Source organism: Ahaetulla prasina, chromosome 1 (genome assembly GCF_028640845.1).
Source record: "Ahaetulla prasina isolate Xishuangbanna chromosome 1, ASM2864084v1, whole genome shotgun sequence".
In the NCBI taxonomy this organism is placed as follows: Eukaryota; Metazoa; Chordata; class Lepidosauria; order Squamata; family Colubridae; genus Ahaetulla; species Ahaetulla prasina.
The window spans coordinates 140,761,725-140,781,933 of NC_080539.1; the positions used below are offsets into that span (position 1 = coordinate 140,761,725).

Genomic DNA, 20,209 nt, shown 5'->3' on the forward strand with positions numbered 1-20,209 from the left:
AGGTACCATGAATACACTGCAATGGATAAGCAAAATTATTCAGTTTAACTATAGTAAATTGGAGGCAATATACTTACAGCATCAATTTGTTCCAATGAAATTTTGCCTGTTGCTTTTTCAATATTATAATCTGGACCAACATATGCATGGCTATGATGTGGAAAAAGAAGAAAAGAAATAAATGTTATTTGTGGAATTAAAAAGGGCATTTTTATTGTTACCATGAGAACAAAAGGCCAAGTATTTTTGTTTACATACATTTTAAAAATAATTCAAAACTAGTGTTCAAGAAATAAATATAAATTTAAAATAATTATCTTACCTTCGAGAACTTAAGACTTTTTCTTTATATAAAACATTTCTGATTACCAGAATAATTTATTTAGAAATATTTCTACAGTTAGAAGATCATTACAGTTCAAGTAGAAGCAGATTATTTGAACTCTAATGAATCATATGAAAACAGTTGTTGAATACTTTTTTTGTAAAATTCAGGTATAACCTCTCAGATGTTTCTAATTAAGGGAGCCATAAAATAATAATACTTTGTTGAATTTTTTTTATTATTAAAAAGTTTTAGATGAAAATTTCCACAAATGCCTCCCCTCTCCCTCTCTCCCCCCACCCCCTCCCCCCCTTTCTTGAATTTTTAAATTGATTACATTACTTAGCAATGTGAGGAACTAAAACACAAAGATAAATAATATGCAGCTATAGTTCCATTATTATGTTTTTCAAAAGGTTTTGAGTAAAGGGGAACAGAACCCCCCTTTTTCAAGGGCAAAATATAATTTTACAAATGTGAGCCAACAATTACCTAAGGGAGAAGTCTGAAGTGTTGACTGGAAACAGATGTTGTATGTCAACAATATTGCTAATTATCTGCCATGGTGTGTTCATTATGTAAAAACACTCAAATTACTTCCTCATTATGGATACAAGTATTGAAATAGTATCTTTGAAGATAAAGTTGCAATGAATCCATTGCCAAGTTAACCATTCGTAAATAAAAAGCTTATTAATATCTGATTTATTCTTTTTTTCATTTAAAACACTTTTATTGCCTTCCCTTATAAATTCCATGGTTTGCATAGTCTAAAGAACAGGAGAGTGCTCTTCTGTATATGAGCTCCTCACGCACCGTGTCTCCAGGATTAGATTATTCTGCAGGCAGAGCAGATGGACCCAGTTATGGGAAGAAGTAAAACAATCCCATTCTGCCTTTGGGCCACAACACAGGACCGATCGATCCATTAGGCGCAACTCCTAGACCCTAAAAAAATTCACATTTTTTTCAATCCCAAAAAATAAAAATAAAATTCCCTCAGCTACTCAAACCAGACCTGATTTGTACAAATTTAACTCATTTAAAACTGAAGGCCAGACTGTGGGCCTTCAGCAGCAATAAGCCCTAAAAGGTCCACTAAATTGAGGTTCCATTGTGTTTTCATTACCTGAGGTGATTGAGCAGGGGTTGAAGTCTCTCGTCAGTTTGTACCATAGGCAGGGATCGTGCTGCTAGCTAAAAATGAACAAACACAAAAAGTCACAGAGGAGCAATAATGTGTCCGTGCATGCACACACACAGAACAGACACGTACAGTGTTATTCGTGAGACAGAGATCTTATTTCCTAACTCATCAACCTGATACAGAGCATCAGCTTTTCACTATGCCTTTTATCTTCACTGTCTTTCCTGCTGATCTTGCCCTCAAGAAACAATAGACAGTATTGCTTTTCTGTCATTGTTACCATAACTCCCTTGTGAAAGTCAGCCTGGGACTGGAATAAATAATTTGTCCATTACATCCCATATAAGCATCTTTGTTTACCATTGATGCAAACAACAATATACATTGTTATTACTCAATAATTTATGATGGACCATAAGGTAAAGGTAAAGGTTCCCCTCGCACATACGTGCTAGTCGTTGCTGATTCTAGGGGGCGGTGCTCATCTCCGTTTCAAAGCCGAAGAGCCAGCGCTGTCCAAAGACGTCTCCGTGGTCATGTGGCCGGCATGACTCAACGCCAAAGGCGCACAGAACGCTGTTACCTTCCCACTAAAGGTGGTCCCTATTTTTTCTACTTGCATTTTTACGTGCTTTCGAAACTGCTAGGTTGGCAGAAGCTGGGACAAGTAAAGGGACCTCACCCTGTTACACGGCAGCACTAGGGATTCGAACCGCTGAGCTGCCGACCTTTCGATCGACAAGCTCAACGTTCTATTTATTAATTTACTTTATTATTTTTTATTTACTTTATTATTATTATTTATATATAATAAATAATTAATATATTATATAAATATATATAAATATAATATATATTATATTATATATATAAAAATATAATATATAAATATATTAAATAAATAATAAATATATTATTTATTTAAATTATTATTATTATTATTATTTAATTTATTATTTAATTAATTTATTAAGCATGGACCATACCGATGCTTAATAAATTGGATTTGGACTACATATTAGTACAAATCCTTACCAGTCACATTAGTAAAGATAGATATAAGAGATGCATCTGGTTGATTGGTTTTCAATACAAGTATGTTGAGCTTTTCAGTGTTGATCGGGATTATCTGATTAATAACAAGACAAGCAAAGGACAAGCTTGACCATTAACCATTTTCTTCGATAACTGACAATCCCACATTTTATTATGCATTCAGTTCCAAAAAAGAACAAAAATGCAGTGTCCTGGAACAATATTCCTGCATTTCACACTGATCATGTCAATCTAATATAAGCACCACCATGACTGCTAAAAAGTCAGAGATTCACAAATCACAAGAGATACTACAATATCAGCACCAAATCCTGTTAAGCAGCAATTATGATAATGAGCTATCATGTTTCAGTGTGATAATTTCTTTTTTTGTTAAATGCAAAGAAAAAAATACATAAAAATGCAGTTGAATTATTTGCATTCAGTTATTTCAAATCTTTCTTCACTCGAGAGATAAGAAATGTATGATGCTAGTATTGGGAGAAATATCCATCTGGTTCAGTTCCAAGCCGGGAGAAAGACACTGGAAACATGGAGGCTGATTGGAAAGATAGTTTAACGATGAAGCAGAACCACATGAATGGTCCTGGGCATCTGACCACATGGAGTTGAAAGTGAAGGGTATATATACCTTCTCTTGGGCTTTGCACTTGAGCTTCCTGTTCCTGTGCAAGAACATGTATTCTATTGGCTGTTGTCAGACTCCCATGGTGTCATGTGGGGTCCTGTTTGTCTGAGTCAAGTTTGGTTGAAGTTTGCTGGGTGATGCAATGTCCTTAGGAGAATGTAGTGAGCTCTGCTGCTAGATAATCCTATTATGTCCTGGAGGGTCATGCCTTAATCCCATCACCCTGGAGTTGAAGGTCTTTTCTCTTGTAGATAGGCTGGCACAGTCCTGCTGGGGCTATTAAGAAAGACTCGGGGGCTGCTTTCTGTCTTTAAAAACATGCTTCTCCTTTAGGAAAATATAATATTCTGGCTTTTTAATATTTCCCAAAATATTTCATTCTTCTAGAAGAGGGGAGGGTGCTAACTTTGTACACTAGGAAATTGTGGATTTCCCCCATTCCTAAAAATATAAAGCATAGGGTTGGGGTGGGAGAAGTGGATTTTAAAGCATTTCCTCTTCTAGTTGTTCTTTCAGATTCTGTTGTTGTTCTTGTTGTTGAAATCATTTTTATTTCTGGCATCAGACACAGAATGAGAATGGTCTCAGAAATTTACCCTCAGATACTTTTAGATGTTTCATGTCACATACTTTCTTCTGCTTTATTCAAACTGGAGCAAAGAAGACTCTGCCAAACTCACACCCACCTACAAATCATGCTGGTTTGTAATGTTCAGCATTTTAGCTGGCACAAGTGGCTTGGGGCAATTGGAGTTGAGGTAAATCACATTTGCAAGATTCTATGCTGGAGCCAACTCATATCCAAGTATGTCTCACACAAGGGTTACTTCAGCATACACCACTCTTCAGCTTTCCGCTCTTGCAAAAAATTCCATTGCTGACTTTATCACATAGATTTCTTAAGTCAACAATATGTGATAAACTTTCTTTCTCACATGCATATTTTTTTAATGACCTGCTGGAGAACAAATATTTGGTTTGCACATTGCCTGCCTGGCAAAACCCCACATTGTACCTAATTTTTTCTTCTTATTTTCACTTCTCGTGCCCTTTCAATCAAAATGCTGCCAAATATTTCCCCAGGGATAGTAACTAAGCCTCTTGTAGTTTTTGCATTCCCTTGCTACCTTTTCTTTTGTATAAAAGAATAATGGCATTTTTTCTATCATTAGGCGTATAGTCTTCAAATATATATTTCTATATAGGTATATATTTAACAAGTCTTACAACCACCTCAGAAATATATTTAACATTTCTCTGGTTTCATCATCTATGCCTGCAGTCTTACTATTTATCTATCTTCTCACAACACTTATGATTTCTTTTCCTGCTTGTCAAGAACAGTTTAGCCTTTGGGCCAGTTGCTTTTTTTCTATAAAGTTTGCTATTACAATAAAATGTTAGGGCTGGGAAAATGCAAGCCCCTCTGAATTTTTGGGAAGGATGGTAGTATCTCCCAATCAGAAAGCATTAAAGAAAAAAAACCACAGATAAATTTAATTGTACAGAAAACCTAGAAAGAAATGCAGAATTTGTGATAGGAATATGTTACTCAAGTCTGTGTCTGTGTGTGAGTGTGTGAGAGAGAGCACATGTGCACAGACACATGCATAATTTATATATGTGATTGCACTGTTGAAACTAATTTGCCTGCATGTAATGTTTGATTTAAAAATATACAATTTTCTATCTGTGTTTACAAATTACATCTTCTTCACAATTCATGCTCCAGGCTTAAAATAAATTTAAAAAAAAAAACCATACAGTACTTTTGCCCAACAGTTAATACGCAATTTGAAATAGGTCACACTGAGTGATTGTTTGGCATGTAATACCAAAAAATGATTGATCAAGAAACAACTACTTTGTTAATGTTGAAGCCAAATGTCACAATGCAAATGTTATGTAACCAGGGAAATCAATATTAGACCACGGTTTTGAATGCTGGTGTGCTGCTACAACTAGATAGTTGACATTTCAATGCTGATCCATTTTTTTGAATTTGATTCCAACCTTTTAATACCTTTTTGTTTTTGACTGAAAATTAACCACTAGAAAAAACGCTATATTTAAGGCTGTGCATTTCTAATACTGTTGCTCAACTTCCAAACATACTAATAAAAGTAATATTGATTACTTTGGATTATTGTAATGCTCTCTACATGGGGCTCCCCTTGAGGTGCACCCGGAGGCTTCAGCTAGTCCAGAATGCAGTTGCGCGGGTGATAGAGGGAGCTCCACGTAGCTCCCATGTAACACCACTCCTGCGCAGACTGCACTGGCTGCCTGTGGTCTTTCGGGTGCACTTCAAGGTTCTGGTTACTACCTTTAAAGCGCTCCATGGCTTAGGGCCTGGGTACTTACGAGACCACCTGCTGTTACCTCATGCCTCCCACCGACCCGTACGCTCACACAGAGAGGGACTTCTCAGGGTGCCGTCCGCCAAACAATGTCGGCTGGCGGCCCCCAGGGGAAGATCCTTCTCTGTGGGGGCTCCTACCCTCTGGAACGAACTTCCCCCTGGTTTGCGCCAAATATCTGACCTTCGGACCTTCCGCCGCGAACTGAAAACACATTTATTTATTTGCGCGGGGCTGGCTTAAATTTTGTTGGTTTTTAAATTTATATTATAAATTTTATGGGTTTTTAGAATTTTAAACGTTTTTAAAGTCTTAGGCCAATTGTGTAATAAGTTTTTTTAATTCTTGTTTTAATTGTATATTGTATTGTTTGTTTTTATTTTGGCTGTACACCGCCCTGAGTCCTTCGGGAGAAGGGCAGTATAGAAATCTAATAAATAATAATAATAATAATAATAATAATAATAATAATAATAATAATAATAATAATAATAATAATAATAGTAGTAGTAGTAGTAGTAGTAGTAGTAGTAGTAGTAGTAGTAGTATTCACCTTTAAAGAATTGGCTTGGGTTTTCTTAAAGGAAAACCAGAACCTTTTATTATGAAGATAAATCGGATGGTTGAATAAGCAGCTTTAGTACAAAGTTAAGAAGTATTCAAGCTTTGGTTTCTGCTGTCAATTCACAAAAAATATCAGCTGTCTGCAGTGCATGAGTGTAATCTCAAAATCTCTCTTTAATACAGAGAGAATTTTCAGCAGCCTGGATCCCAAATCCAACTGCCTCCAATTGTGAGCCTGGTGTCAGTTTGTCATTCCCTCCCAATTCCCTTAATCTCCTGATGAGTGGCTGACTTCTCTATTAACAAAGAAAAGAAAATCAATGCATTCAAACTTTCTAAAAATGCAAATCAGAACAGAAGCATAAGTACTGAGACAGAATTACTAATAATATTCTTTACAAGATTATTACCATTTAGAATTTAATGACTGAGTATTTCAAAATAAAGGCTCAATTCCTAGTGGAGTTGATATTTGAGCCTAAGTAAATCAGCAAAAAGTTCCTCCTTGTCCTGCATTAATAGATTTGGAACACAATGATTACTTCACAGAGCCAATATAAACTTGCAATATCAGACCCACCCACAGAACAACCTACAGGAGAAATCTCATTATGAACAAAAATTGCATTCCATTATTATATTTCCGTGCCACTCTTTAACGTGCTGCAGAACAATTTACGAATTAACATTCTGGACTATACCTATTTTTTTAATCTTCCAATCTGAAAACACTTACAAAGTTTGCTGTTTTATAACTCTATTTAATCTTAATAAAATTATTCTTTTGGGTTTTTTATTTTAAAGTAGCTGTAAACACATCTCCTTAGAGCTTTAAAAAAAATCATTGCAAAATCTTTTTTTTCCTTTTATAACTGGGTATATGATTATTCTTGACCTGTTTTCATGACTGCAGGCTTGCTGTAGCTTACAGTTGCTAAAATTTCATTTCATTTCACAAACCACAGAGGGAGGGAAGGAGGGAGGAAGGATTAGCTATATACATGTAAGATTAATTGCAATTTTCTAAAAATTATATTAAATAAAGTAAATGTATGTAACTCAGCTCCAGATTATTTTTTTCTGATGAAGGATTTGGTAAGAGAAATTCTTAGAAATATTGTAAAAATATTTATAAACCATAAATTCACACAGTTTAGCCTTGAAATTCTATTAGTGGCACTGTCTCTGATTGTACTTGATTCATGGTTTTCGCCACATTCTCTGGGTAGCTGTCCCTTCATCCTATTAATTAATGTTGAGGCAACCTGTATTCTAAATCTGCAACAGAAGCCCAAGCTTAACTACATACTAAGCATATGGGTCATTCCATGTCAAGTGGTTTGGAGCTCCCAAGGTAACCATCACGGATTTTGATGAAATTTGGTGTGAACCTGCACACATGTCCCCAATGAACATTGGTAGTGTTATGTTTGCTGATGCAATACTTGCAGAGTATACTTGCGGTAAACAACAGTTTACCAATGTACATTGGGACATGTGTGCATGTTCGCACCAAATTTCATCAAAATCCATGATGGTCAACCTGGGCACTTTCCTGAAAGTAGACCACTTGACATGGAATGACCCCTACATTTTGGACTCATTCAGGTGGTTATATGAACACGTGGACAACTCATAAGTGAAGAGAGAAGGGTGCTCTCTACAATGATCAGTCTTTTTTATTTATTTATTTATTTACATTTATATCCCGCCCTTCTCTGAAGACTCAGGGCGGCTTACAGTTGTAAGGCAATTTATCCCTCACCCTCAATGTTTAGTTCAGGAGCTGACTAAAGGGAGCTGTACTTGAATTAGCTTGAACAAGTGCAGTTACCAGCAATGTAAGGTCCCTAATGAGGATGAAAATGGCAATCCACATTCAAGCATATAGAAGTATAGCTTTCCTTTTAAGGCAACCTGCCAGAGAGAGAGAGAGAGAGAGAGAGAGAGAGAGAGAGAGAGAGTGAGTGTATTTATAAAAATGGATGGAGGATGGAGAGTAGGAGCATATACAAAGCAAGACAGGCAAGACACAACAAAAAAATATTATAGAAGACCCAAAATGGACTAGAGTAAATTCACATAAAATATCAAATAAGCAACAGCAAAGTAAATCTTATATCTTAGATATTTTAAAAGCCAAAGAACACAAAAAAATGTGAAAAATAGCAAAACAAACAAACTAAAAACCCAATGCCATGAGTATCATGCAGAAAAATAAAGCAGGGAGGTCACCCGGAGAAAAACTCTGAAATAAACTCTAATTGTCAGGCTATGGGAATACATACGTTACACTCATGGCAAAAATATCTTTGTCTCCTGGTTTGGTAAGCCAAAATAGTCTCTATTTAAATATCAACCCAGTCTGAACCTGCTTTGTTTTCTTGAGACCATCTATGTGCTGTTGATGGAAACATATATATCTAAAATTCTGCAAGGGCAATATCATTTATTTGTTTTATTTTTGTTTCTTTTTTTAAAAAAAAAACCTTCAAATATTTGATAAGTAGAATTTTTAAGCCAAGAAAAAAGTTTTAAATGTTCAAAATACATTGATGCAAAACGTATTTTATTTTATTTTATTTTAAGAAGCAAGGATAAATGGGAAGATATTTGCTATGCCAAGATCACAAGTTGTCATTTCAAAGAAAGTAAATAGTTACTAATGCATATTGTCTTATTTTGAAATTTAACAATTTTGCCTGGTTGTTTCTAGCCAAGTACCAAAACTAATGATTATTTTAAGCATGACAGAATACATAGTTCATATGTATTCTTCATATGTAGTAAATGTAAGTAGGTTTAGAAAACTAAGCAATCTTTAGATACAGATTCAGTATGTTCTATTCCACAAATGTCTTTACCATAGTCTTTTTTTTTTAAAGCTTCCATCTAGAGAGCTGGAAATGGCAAGTATAATAATTAAAATAGGTTCAGGAATTTCTTGTATGCTGTTTGTCACAACGAACACATTTTGTTCTGAAACTGCCTGTGTAAATGCCTGGACAGTGAAATAACACAATTTGCATTTAATAGATTTAAATAAGGCTGAATAAATCTTCACCTTTATGTGACAAGCAGTCAAGACTGACAAGTAATGGTAGGCAGGTAAAAGTAAATGAATAGAAATTTGAATTGCCCTTGCCACTTATCTTGGTCTTGTATGTCGTGAATCCAGCTCAAGAAGGAGGCATCCTGAATTTCACTATTCAGCGACTAAATGAAAATGTCTCCCTCAAAATGATAGTTCCACTACAGCAGTGATACGTATCCTCATTTTAATTAACCTAATGGTCTATTCACCCACAATACTTGGAGGTCTTTTTCATTACCCTGAATTAACATTTTCTTTCCATTAAATATCAGATAAAAGATACCAATTGCATGCCTGGTTTATAATTCATTTAATCAGCACCATTTTCTAAAACTCAGCAATAGCAACATACTTAAAGAATTCAAGGACCGGAGTATATAATGGCCAGATTACTAATAAACCAAAAAGAACACAAAAGGAAAGAGACAGGCGCTGAATCTTATTACAGAATATTTTTTCATTAAACATGCTATAATTCTAAATCCATTGTCATTTTAAAGTATACAATGGTGGTGTTATTTTAGTAAATAAACTATTATTGCAGTAGATGTGACGTTCAAAAAAACTCTCAGTTTTTGAATACTTTTAATCATTTCCCCCTCAAAGGATATGGAATGAGTGTTTAGATTTTTCAAATATGATGTCAATCTCAGATTCATTATTATCTAAAAATAATACTGTATTTTTCATCTTTACCTCACTTGAGTTGTCATCCTGCTTTTCAACATTCCTTAGCATTATTTGCGCCATACTTTAAATATAAAGTAATATGTAACAATATATTTTAAATTTGGGCTCATATGATTCAGAAGAATCAAGACAGTGCATTGAAAAATACATTCGATACACCATATCTATCTTTTCCCTAACAGCATCTAATGCTCTTCTCCCAGAACTGATAGGTTCCCATGCAACAGAGTTTTCCAACCTGGGCAGATAACAGATCTATTAAATTAAAATCCCAGAATTCCAAAGCCAGAACAACCAGAAGGCTGGAAATTGCTCATCTTAGGAAACGTTGCTATGAAAATTTTCATTAGAGATGTGATCGATACGTATCAGACACATTTCTCTTTTAGATAGCTCAGACTTCCCAGGGATCCATCATAATTTGCCATATCTGATTATGGTCAAGGAAAGACACCAAACTTTATGAGTAACTTCATATTCACATTATTGTGCACATTATTATAAAAATATCTTGAGAGGCATAAAGGAGAAGGATTATGAAAAAAAAAAACCAATCAAGTTTTCTTTGCTGGAATACTCTGGTTCTGAGGAACCAAAAAGACCAAGTGGCACAAAGATGAAATCGTTGCTTCAAATTTTTGAAAAGCTAGTTGAATTCCTTACTCAGGAACTTCAGTGAAATAATGCTATAGCTACAAATTAAGGAGACATGTACTTGGAAATCAGAGATGTAATTCTGTCTTTCTCTGCAACTTATGAGGCTGGCTGAAGTGGTAACTCACTTGATATAGTTCAAGAAATAATTATTATGAGCCAGCAAGCAATTTGTCTCATGTGCAAGGATACATTAAGGCCATTTCTATCATCAAAAAAGCAAGAGTGGTAGTCCAGCCAAGATAGGAATTGCCTCTTAATTTCATTGCTTCAGTACAGATATTTTAAATTAAACTTCAAAAGAGTGATAATTTAAAATAGATATCAAAGTAATATAGTGTGACAAATATTAATACATTTTTGTTTGTTTCACAATTTTTATACCATTGGTGCAAAAATTAAGTCATTCATTATAACGTTCATTGATATGCTGTGCATCTCAGGGCCGCAAAATATAAAGGAGAGGAGGGTTACAGGGGGTGGGATGGACTAGATAGGCTTTGGGGACTGCATCCAGTAGTATCCACCAGAGGTCCCCTGGAATGCAAGAATGAACTTACTGTATTTTAAATTTAAAATAGTATTTAACAATATACATGTTTTCCAGTCCCAGGAACACCAGCTAGGGTTGGACGATAGTCTGGATGTCAAAGTGATTTGCTTGTATATACGTGTTGGGGAAATTTCCAGTAATTTGTTTGTGTAATGTATATATAAAGCCCTTGGTCTGATCCAGCCTATTGTCTTTATGTTCTGATGTTATTGCAGATGAAGGGGAATGCTGCATAAATAAAGTTTTTGTTGAAAACCGGTGACAATCTATTTCCTGTTCGTTCAAGTTCTCCAGCATATTCTTGCACATATTTATTCAGAAAGAAACTATTATACACCATAGCATGTTCTAGACAGGTTCATAAAGCTGCGGGTTTAAATATATATTTTATATCCTTGAGCGCTGCTTCATCCACTCCATTTGGCCCAGTGAGTTTTTAATACCTCAAGATATTAAATCTTAAGGTAATAACCACAAGTTTCATTTATTTTTATGATAGGTTCAATAACCAGACTCGCAAAAGATGTTCTGTCACAGAGTAACGTTTCCAAACTGTGCTGTGGTGCTCCAGGGTGCTGCAGCAAGCTCACTGGGGCACTGTGGGATATTTTACATTTTTGAAAGAAACGCAGCAATACCCAACATCTGTGGGACAATGCACAAAATATTTGCTTGAGGGGGTTCACAGTTTTAGCCTTAGGGCCCTACGAAAAAAAATACTGAGACACTACGTGTGCTGTAAACCGAGAAGATTTGCCATAGAGCATAATTTAGAAACCATAATAGCTGAATTCATACATCAAGCTAAATCAAAATTAAACCAATCACTTTATATGCAAATGAAGCCACTAGCAATAATAATTGAATGCTATAAACACAATTTTGATTAATATTTTTTTTTGATAAAACAGTTAAAATCACATCAACTAAATGAAACTGAAAAGATCTGGTTAAAAAGCAGGTTTTAAATCCTTTCCTAAAAGCAGAAATGTCACTCATTCCATATTTTTCCATAAAAGGCTCTCTCCTGTGTGCTGGACAAATAGAACTTGGAAAGTGAGTGCATTTTTAAGAGGATTTAATATCCAGACAAGCTCATACTGAAATACACTCTGCCTAACATAATTAAATATCAGCCACTTTTGCCTTTAAGGTCAAAAACAGAAACTTAAATTGTGCCAGGAAAATAAGTGACATCCGGGGTACAACTTTCTAATGTGTATATAATACACTACAATATTTGTACCAATCAGCAAAAAAACCACTTCTATTAGCTGAAGCTTGCAGCCCCTCCTAAAAAGATACCCCTCACAAATTTGCAGTCAGGAATATATGTCAGGCATGGGTGACTCTGGTGAATACCATCCTGCTTAGGAATGATATCAGCTAATAATTATAATTATGCAAAGCAAGCTGAACTCCAAACCAAGAACCTAGTTTCCTACTAAGCAATGTTAGCTCTTCCATGTGTATTCCAACATTAAGCGTGAAACATTTATTTTTGTTAATAAAGACCTTTGCCTTCAACTGTAACCATCATGGCAGGATAAAGCCCACCGTGTGAAGACCTCCTCTCTCAGAAACCTTTTGGTTTACATTTCCTGCGAATTTGAAATTACAGCGGCACTGAAAAAAATGATTTATAACCGTTTTTCACATTTACAACCATTGCAGCCTCTCCATGGTCATGTGATCAAAATTCAGATGCTTGGTAATTGGCTCATATTGATGACGGTTGCAGTGTGCTGGTGTCATGTGATCTTCTGACAATGGGAATGCCAAATTCAGGCAACAATTGTGTTACTAATTTAACTGCAGTGATCCACTTAACTGATATGTGATAAGAAAGGTTGAAAAATGGGGCACAACTCACTTAACAACTGCCTTCCTTAGCAACAGAAACTTTGGGCTCAATTGTGATCATAAATTGAGGACTATCTGCATAGTCATTTGGTACTTAGTATAATCATCTATGTTCCAGGAGAATGCCTTTATCCAGTGCCCTCCCTGCTAACCCCAGCATGTGAGAGGGACAAGAATCTTATAATCTGTGTGCTTTACTGGCAAGAAGAAAGTGAGAAGGGAGTAAATATGGAATTAAAATTTAGCTCTTGTAGTTTATGTGCACATAACTAGATCAATTAGCCCCTTTCCTTTTAAAGGGGTGGGGGGTAGAGTTAGACCAGAATTACAAATTTAAAATCAATTGTGTAAGGAATTACAAATTTAAAATCAATTGTGTAAGGCAAATCATTGCCTTACACAATGTAAGCCGCCCTGAGTCTTCGGAGAAGGGTGGGATATAAATTAAAAAAATATATATTAAGAAAAAGAGAATGTGAGAATTCCTTTATAGCAGGGGTGTCAAGCTCACAGCCCAGGTGTGTCACACTAGCCATGCCCATCCCTGGTTTAGCGAAGGGGGGGAGTTGCAATGTGTCATGTGATGATCTGTCGTTGCAAGTTTGACACCCCTGCTTTATAGCTTCAGGTAATGATAAATGAAATAAAAACACAATACACTAAAATCAGGAGTAGCACCTTAAAGGAGTCTCACCAAAAAGTCATAAAGCTTGAGGGATCATAAGGGTATCTGTTGCTCAAAGATTCCAAGAGACATCAACTATACAATCAATGAGCTTACATAGATCAATACCACGGAGAAATAGAAAATAATATTACACAATATAGCCAGCTAGATGATTTTAGGTACTAGGTACTTTAGGCGCTTTTAATGTTGTTTTTCATCCATTTAAATAAATTCTGTATGCCAAAAGCACATTACTAACTGAACCTAAGAAACATAAATCAAAAGATTAAGGAAATAGTAAGGAGAGGCCTCTTTTGTATATTTTAATCAACACACATGCTGCATAGATGCAATTGGTAATCATTGTAACAGTGAGAAAATGGAAATTAAATCCGCACATACTACAGATTAAACAAAGATTGTAAATTAAATGGGAAAAGGGAGCATCACTAACATATCAGTATCAATCTTTAATATCAGTTGATATTGAAACAACTGTATAAATCTGGTATGAAATATTCTAATAAACTGTTACAATGATCATCATCACCTCTAAAAAAATCTCTAGGTGCCAGCTAAGTTCAAAGAACTTAAGTAAGTTCAAAGAACCTGTAATCCTTCAATAATGGTCTTTTTTGCAAAATATTTATACAATGATTTGGAGTAAGCCTGACTTCTATTATTCAGAGCAATTGAAAAATGGAAACAGAGAATTATATATGATACCATACAAGTGTACTTCTGCTTAGCCAATAAAATTTCCTATCACCTCTGCCAAAATATCCAGATCCTGCCCTGGAAAGTATCCTACTTCCAAAACTGAATTAGGTGGAAGGAAAGTGACACCATTGGATGCAATCCTTAGATCTCAAAATTCAGATAATTATTTCTAAGTGAAATACTACTAAAAAGCAAAGAATCAATATGATGGTGATAATGTTATCCATTCAGTCATGATGTCCAACTCTTGGTGGTTCTATGAACTGGCTCTCTCCATATCTTCCAATCTTACACTAAAAGAATCAAGGTCATAATATGAAAGAGCAACACTTTAAGAAATTGAAATTTTATATAAAATTGTGGTATACTGTTCTATTCTGAGCAAAAATATTTGATATTAACCTTGTCATACAGGTCTTGTTTATTTATTTTGTCAATTATTTTTGCAAGACCATATATCTTGTTGATTTGTGGTTCCCAATGACTTCTTAGTATGCACTATGTATTTTTAATTACAAAACAAAATCTAAACCATGGTATAAAAATAGCTAAACAATGAGTTATTATTTTCATGTTTATCAGGTAAAAACAAGCAAACCAAATGTGGGCTGGTTTTCTTTTCTTTTCTTTTGGTAAAAAGATTCTCAACTCTTTATAAACATACTACCACGCCAGCACATTCTGTGTACTATTTTTAGCTTGATTATCTTTCTTAAATTGGTTTCATAGAATTTCCAAATCATATTTAAATAATATCAAAATGAAGATTCTTCAGAAATATTCTAAAATAGTATTTTATTTTCACCTGCCTTGGTATGGGAAATAGCCAAGTAATCGCTATAATTTCTTCAGTTGTTTCATGCGAGTTAAAGAAGTTTTGAAGTCTCTAGTTTATTAGAATTGCTGTTGCATCATGATCAACCAGCCTACAGACTACAACATGCTAAACTCATTTTCAGTGATTTTACTTCAGAAAGTCATTAGAAGCTTAATGTTAAGCTCAGTTTTTGAAATGGAACCAATGTAATGTTATAGCTAAATCAATGATAGCCCTTCCAAAAAGAATTGTGTGGTAAATCTAAGCACTTTGTTCTTTAACAGCTTGCCATCTGTGAACATTTCTACCAGTTAAAAATAGATGGTTGACTGAAATGAAACCATTAGAATTACTATAGATTGTAAGCGACAGATGGCTTGTTTATGTAACAGTTCCAAGGAACATATTTGTTAACAACTTCTTTTAAGTTACTGCTGTTATCTGCAGCCTAACAAAATATCTAAACCACCCTATCGTATTTATTTCTCCTTTAACTATAAATGAGGGGAATACCTAAAGGCAATAAGAATCTTTGACAAAGCTTGAGGAACTCGAATATATAGGTAGTCCCCATTTATGACAATCGCTGAGCCCAAAATTTCTGCTGTTAAACGAGACATTTGTTAAGTGAGTTTTGCCCAATTTTGTGACTTTTCTTGCTACAATTGTTAAGTGAATCATTGCAGTTGTTAAATTAGTAACACGTTTGTTAAGTGAATATGGCCTCCTCATTTGCTTCTCAGAAGGACACTGCAATTGTTATAAATACATAGGTAAAGGTAAAGGTTCCCCTCGCACATACGTGCTAGTCGTTGCTGACTCTAGGGGGCGGTGCTCATCTCCATTTCAAAGCCAAAACTTTGAAACTGTCCGAAGATGTCTCCGTGGTCATGTGGTCGGCATGACTCAACGCCAAAGGCGCACGGAACGCTGTTACCTTCCCACCAAAGGTGGTCCCTATTTTTGCTACTTGCATTTTTACATGCTTTCAAAACTGCTAGGTTGGCAGAAGCTGGGACAAGTAACGGGAGCTCACCCCGTTACACGGCAGCACTAGGGATTCGAACCGCTGAGCTGCCGACCTTTCGATCAACAAAATCAACGTCCTAGCCCCTGAGCCACCACGTCCCCCATATCAGTTACCAATTTTGATCATGTGACCATGGCATGCTGCAACAATCATAAATGTGAAAAACGGTTGTAAGCCACTTTTTTCAGTGCCATTTTCAGTGCCATTTGAATGGTCACTAAGCAAACTGTTGTATGTTGAGGATTTCCTGCATATTTTATCTGATACATTAAAAAATTCACTTTTAGAATTACAGAATCCATTTAACATCTTTGCATTCTGGAAAAAATAGACAAATAGGAAGCTAATTCTACCTTGTTACCATCCATCTTGCATTTGTTAAACATGAGAATTTACTGGCAATTCCAGAAGTAAGCAAAATTGAGTTGCCATCAAGCAATGCAAATAGTTCAGTGCTGGCAATTTCCAAAATGTCAGTGATCAAAACAGGTATTTCACTTGCTTAATCAGAAAGATACTCTTCCACTTCAGAACATGCATGGTAGCTTCCATCCTAACGTTACAGTGTTTATGCCACAATGGACAAGCTTAAATCAAATTCATATCAGGGATAAAAATTGATGATTTTTTAAAAAAATAAAATAAAAAAATCAGATTTTTAAAATTTAAATTGGACTTTTTTATTTAAATTGGATTTTTTTTATTTTTATCAAATTAATTTTAATAAAATGCTTTTGGAGTAAAACTCTATCCAAATATAGCTTTCTATTTAAGATACATTAATAATTTAGTTTATTAAGCATGAAATAGAGCTTAATTATGTAGCATGAGGCTGTATATTCTGCAATATTGGGACTGTTGGTGAGTTAACAGCAAGTCAGAGGAGAAGCTGCTGCAGGACAGAGATGACAATTGCTCTTTGAAAATTATGATTTAAATTGAGTTGATTTAAATCAAGCCTTTTTACTAGTGATTTAATCATGATTTAAATCTTGATTTAAATCAACTCCACCCTCATAATGATTTGATAATATTTGATAATATATTAATTATAATTAAAATAATTAAAATAATAATTAAATAATTAAATGATTAATATATTAATTAATTAATAATTAAAATAATAATTAAAAATATTTGATAATGATACCATTATCAAATAGATAATGTACTCAATTCTCAAATAGCTACCTTACAATTGTATACACAATCATAGGTTAGTATTTTCACAAAAAAATATTTGTATTTCTGAATGCCATATACAGCTATACCTGCTGCTACAATTTCTGTTCCTAAAATTTAAAACCGTCTCACTCAAAATTCTTATTGAGCATGTGGACAAAATAGTTTGCAAACTAAGCATATGTAAGAAGTTTTCACTTGGGTTACTTTATTGATTTCAGAATGTCATCTACAAGCCTTAAATTTCCTGGTGGTCTTCTATCCAACTATTCAAGTGCAGTATTGCTTAGTTCTTTATTTTAAATTTCTGAGGTCTGGCTGGGTGCGGCTACTGGCTGTTGACTACCTGAAGTAATTTGAATAATAACACTGTACACTTAATTCAGAATCAACACGGAATTCCAAATCATCAGAGGGACCGATCAGTTCCAATTCTGTCAGAATGTACTGTAAATATCCTACCTGAACCATTCTCTGTGTATAGGAGAAAGCTAGAAGGAAGGAAGGAAGATATCCACAAAGCAAGATCTTAATCTGAAACCTTGGCAAAGAATTCCAAACTGAAAGGAAAATCTTTAAGGAAGCAGAAATTACCAGTTCTGTATTCCTCATGTATAGTTCATTTCAATTGTCTGCTCAATGGCTCCATTGTATCTAGTTTGACTTTGTTTTAGCATGGGCACTTAGCGCATTGTATCTCATACAATGGCCTTGCAAGGAATAATATTGATGTACTTTATTGCACAGTGACTGAAATTGTTTAGAAATTTTAAAAAACACTGCAAGTGCCTTGAACTTCCACTATGGCCTAAGAAATTCTAACTGCTGTTTACTACCAGAAATGGAGAGAAAAATAATAATAAATGGCACCACAATAATAGGAAGACATTAAATGAAATTAGACTAAAATGAAAGCACTTCTCTATTGCACTTCAGCATGAAGCATCCAGAGGACAAAGTCATTTTAATCATGTTTTATATTGCAGTGTCAAAGTTATTACCTTATAACCTTGTATATGCATATTATAAAAATCATCCATTTATGTTACAGTGAATTACTTTGGGTTAACACTCAGAATTCAGTACCTGAAACAAATCTCAAGTGACAAGACCCTCATTAATCATAATTTTCAGATATTAAAGCCAAAACACAAAGCCTTCTTCTTCACAGTTTGAAACTTCAGGTGATCAAATATTATTGAACACCATCTGCACAAAATTGCATACCCCTACTCTCAATTACAAATAGAATTTACTGGCAAAAGCTACAATGATAGATGGTGTTTACAGAGCTAAATAGTGTGTGGGGGGAGTGCAAATCCTTGACAAAAAGCATGAAAGTATTATTCCATGAGGAAAAAAAATATTAAGCCTTTCAACTTTGAAGCTCTAAGACCAGAGACTGTTTTATCTGAGATTTTTGAAATGAAATAGAATTTCCTAATAGCAATTTATCTTCCTCACTCCTCTCTGAGATCATCATTAAAAAAAATCTTCTTCTTCAAGTTGTGTTTGAAAATACCTTGTGGTTCCCAGCACAAGAAGTGTTCTCTAAACGAGAGATAATGGGAAATACAAATAGTTAACATATCATGAGATGCTAGAATTTAGTCAAGGGGTGTACAAAATGCAATCAAGAGTATTTTGTTGGGTGGTGGAAGGATGTGGCTGCCAATGGCTTTCTTATTTACTGTTATCAAAAAGTTTTCAAGTAGACAAAAGGGTTTTTGTAAAGTAGACAAAGGACATATTTTGAAACAGAATTATGTACAAATGATGAACGTGTGATTGCCAAACACTATCAACTTTTATTGAAATTTGAAACAGAAGAAAAACAAGCAAAAGATAAACATATGTTGGTTATAAAACACAGTTAGAACAAAGAAAAATATATGGTTGAAAGAATTAAAAATTATACTATGTTATAACCTTAAAGAGAACGTTTATAATGTTGGTATATGACACAAAAGTAATTTTTTAGAATGCATAAAGACACTTCACATTTCTGTTGGAACTATGAAGAAGAAGAGTTGTGATCCACAGCTTTTTTGAACATCTACCAAGCATCATATAGATGTTATGATGCTTGGTGGATGTGCAAAAAAGCTGGAACTTTTGGATTTAAATCCATATAGTGATTCAGAGGTTTTAAAGATTAATATACAACTGACACTAGAATTCTTCTGCTTGGGACTTATGGACAAACAATTGGAAAAAAGACATGAAACTTAGTTGTTGTATATAACCGCAGTGACATTATTGAACAAAGTTGGAAAGATTTGTCAATACCTTCAATGAAGGAATGCTTAAAGATGATAGTACTTGCTAACATGACCCTATTGACTTGTCTGATTAGAGAAAGAACAAAATCTGTTTATTGCTGACTGAAAACCCCAATATTTTTTGCATAAAACAAAAAAATGAACTTATGATTTATGATTTTAAAAGTTAGATAGGATAAATTATAGAAGAAGAGCCACAATGTGATTTTAAAGTAAGAGATAAATTTATATTTGTACTTAAAGCTGCTATAGAGAAGATTGGAAGCCACATCTTTTTATCATTTTCTTTCTTGCTCTCTCTCCTCAATTTCTTTTCCTTTTTTTCTATCTTACTTTACATTAGTTTGTATGAGCTTTTATCTTTGTTTTTAAGATTTTCAATAAAATTATATTTTGAAAAATCTCTTCCTCCTGGAACTTTCCCTGACAGGGAAGAAGAAAGCAAAAAAGGAAGATCAAATTTAAGGTTTCTAGAAAATGATAACTATTTTCAGTTGACTTAAGAAAAATACACTTTAAGGCAGGGGTGTCAAACTCAAGGCCCCTGCGCCAAATCCAGCCCATGGAGTGCTTGGAT

General features: G+C 34.4%; 1 protein-coding gene across 1 annotated transcript in view; it reads right to left on the reverse strand.

Annotated features, from left to right (window-relative positions):
• The window catches only part of PRIM2 (DNA primase subunit 2), a 95,880-nt gene that overhangs the window by 43,602 nt on the left and 32,069 nt on the right, over positions 1-20,209 (reverse strand). Inside the window, exons 9-10 of the mRNA XM_058176669.1 lie at positions 1,455-1,522; positions 78-150 (exon numbers count right to left, since the gene is read on the reverse strand). Of these exons, the coding sequence (XP_058032652.1) occupies positions 78-150; positions 1,455-1,522 (141 nt within the window). The remainder of the gene's footprint in view (positions 1-77; positions 151-1,454; positions 1,523-20,209) is intronic.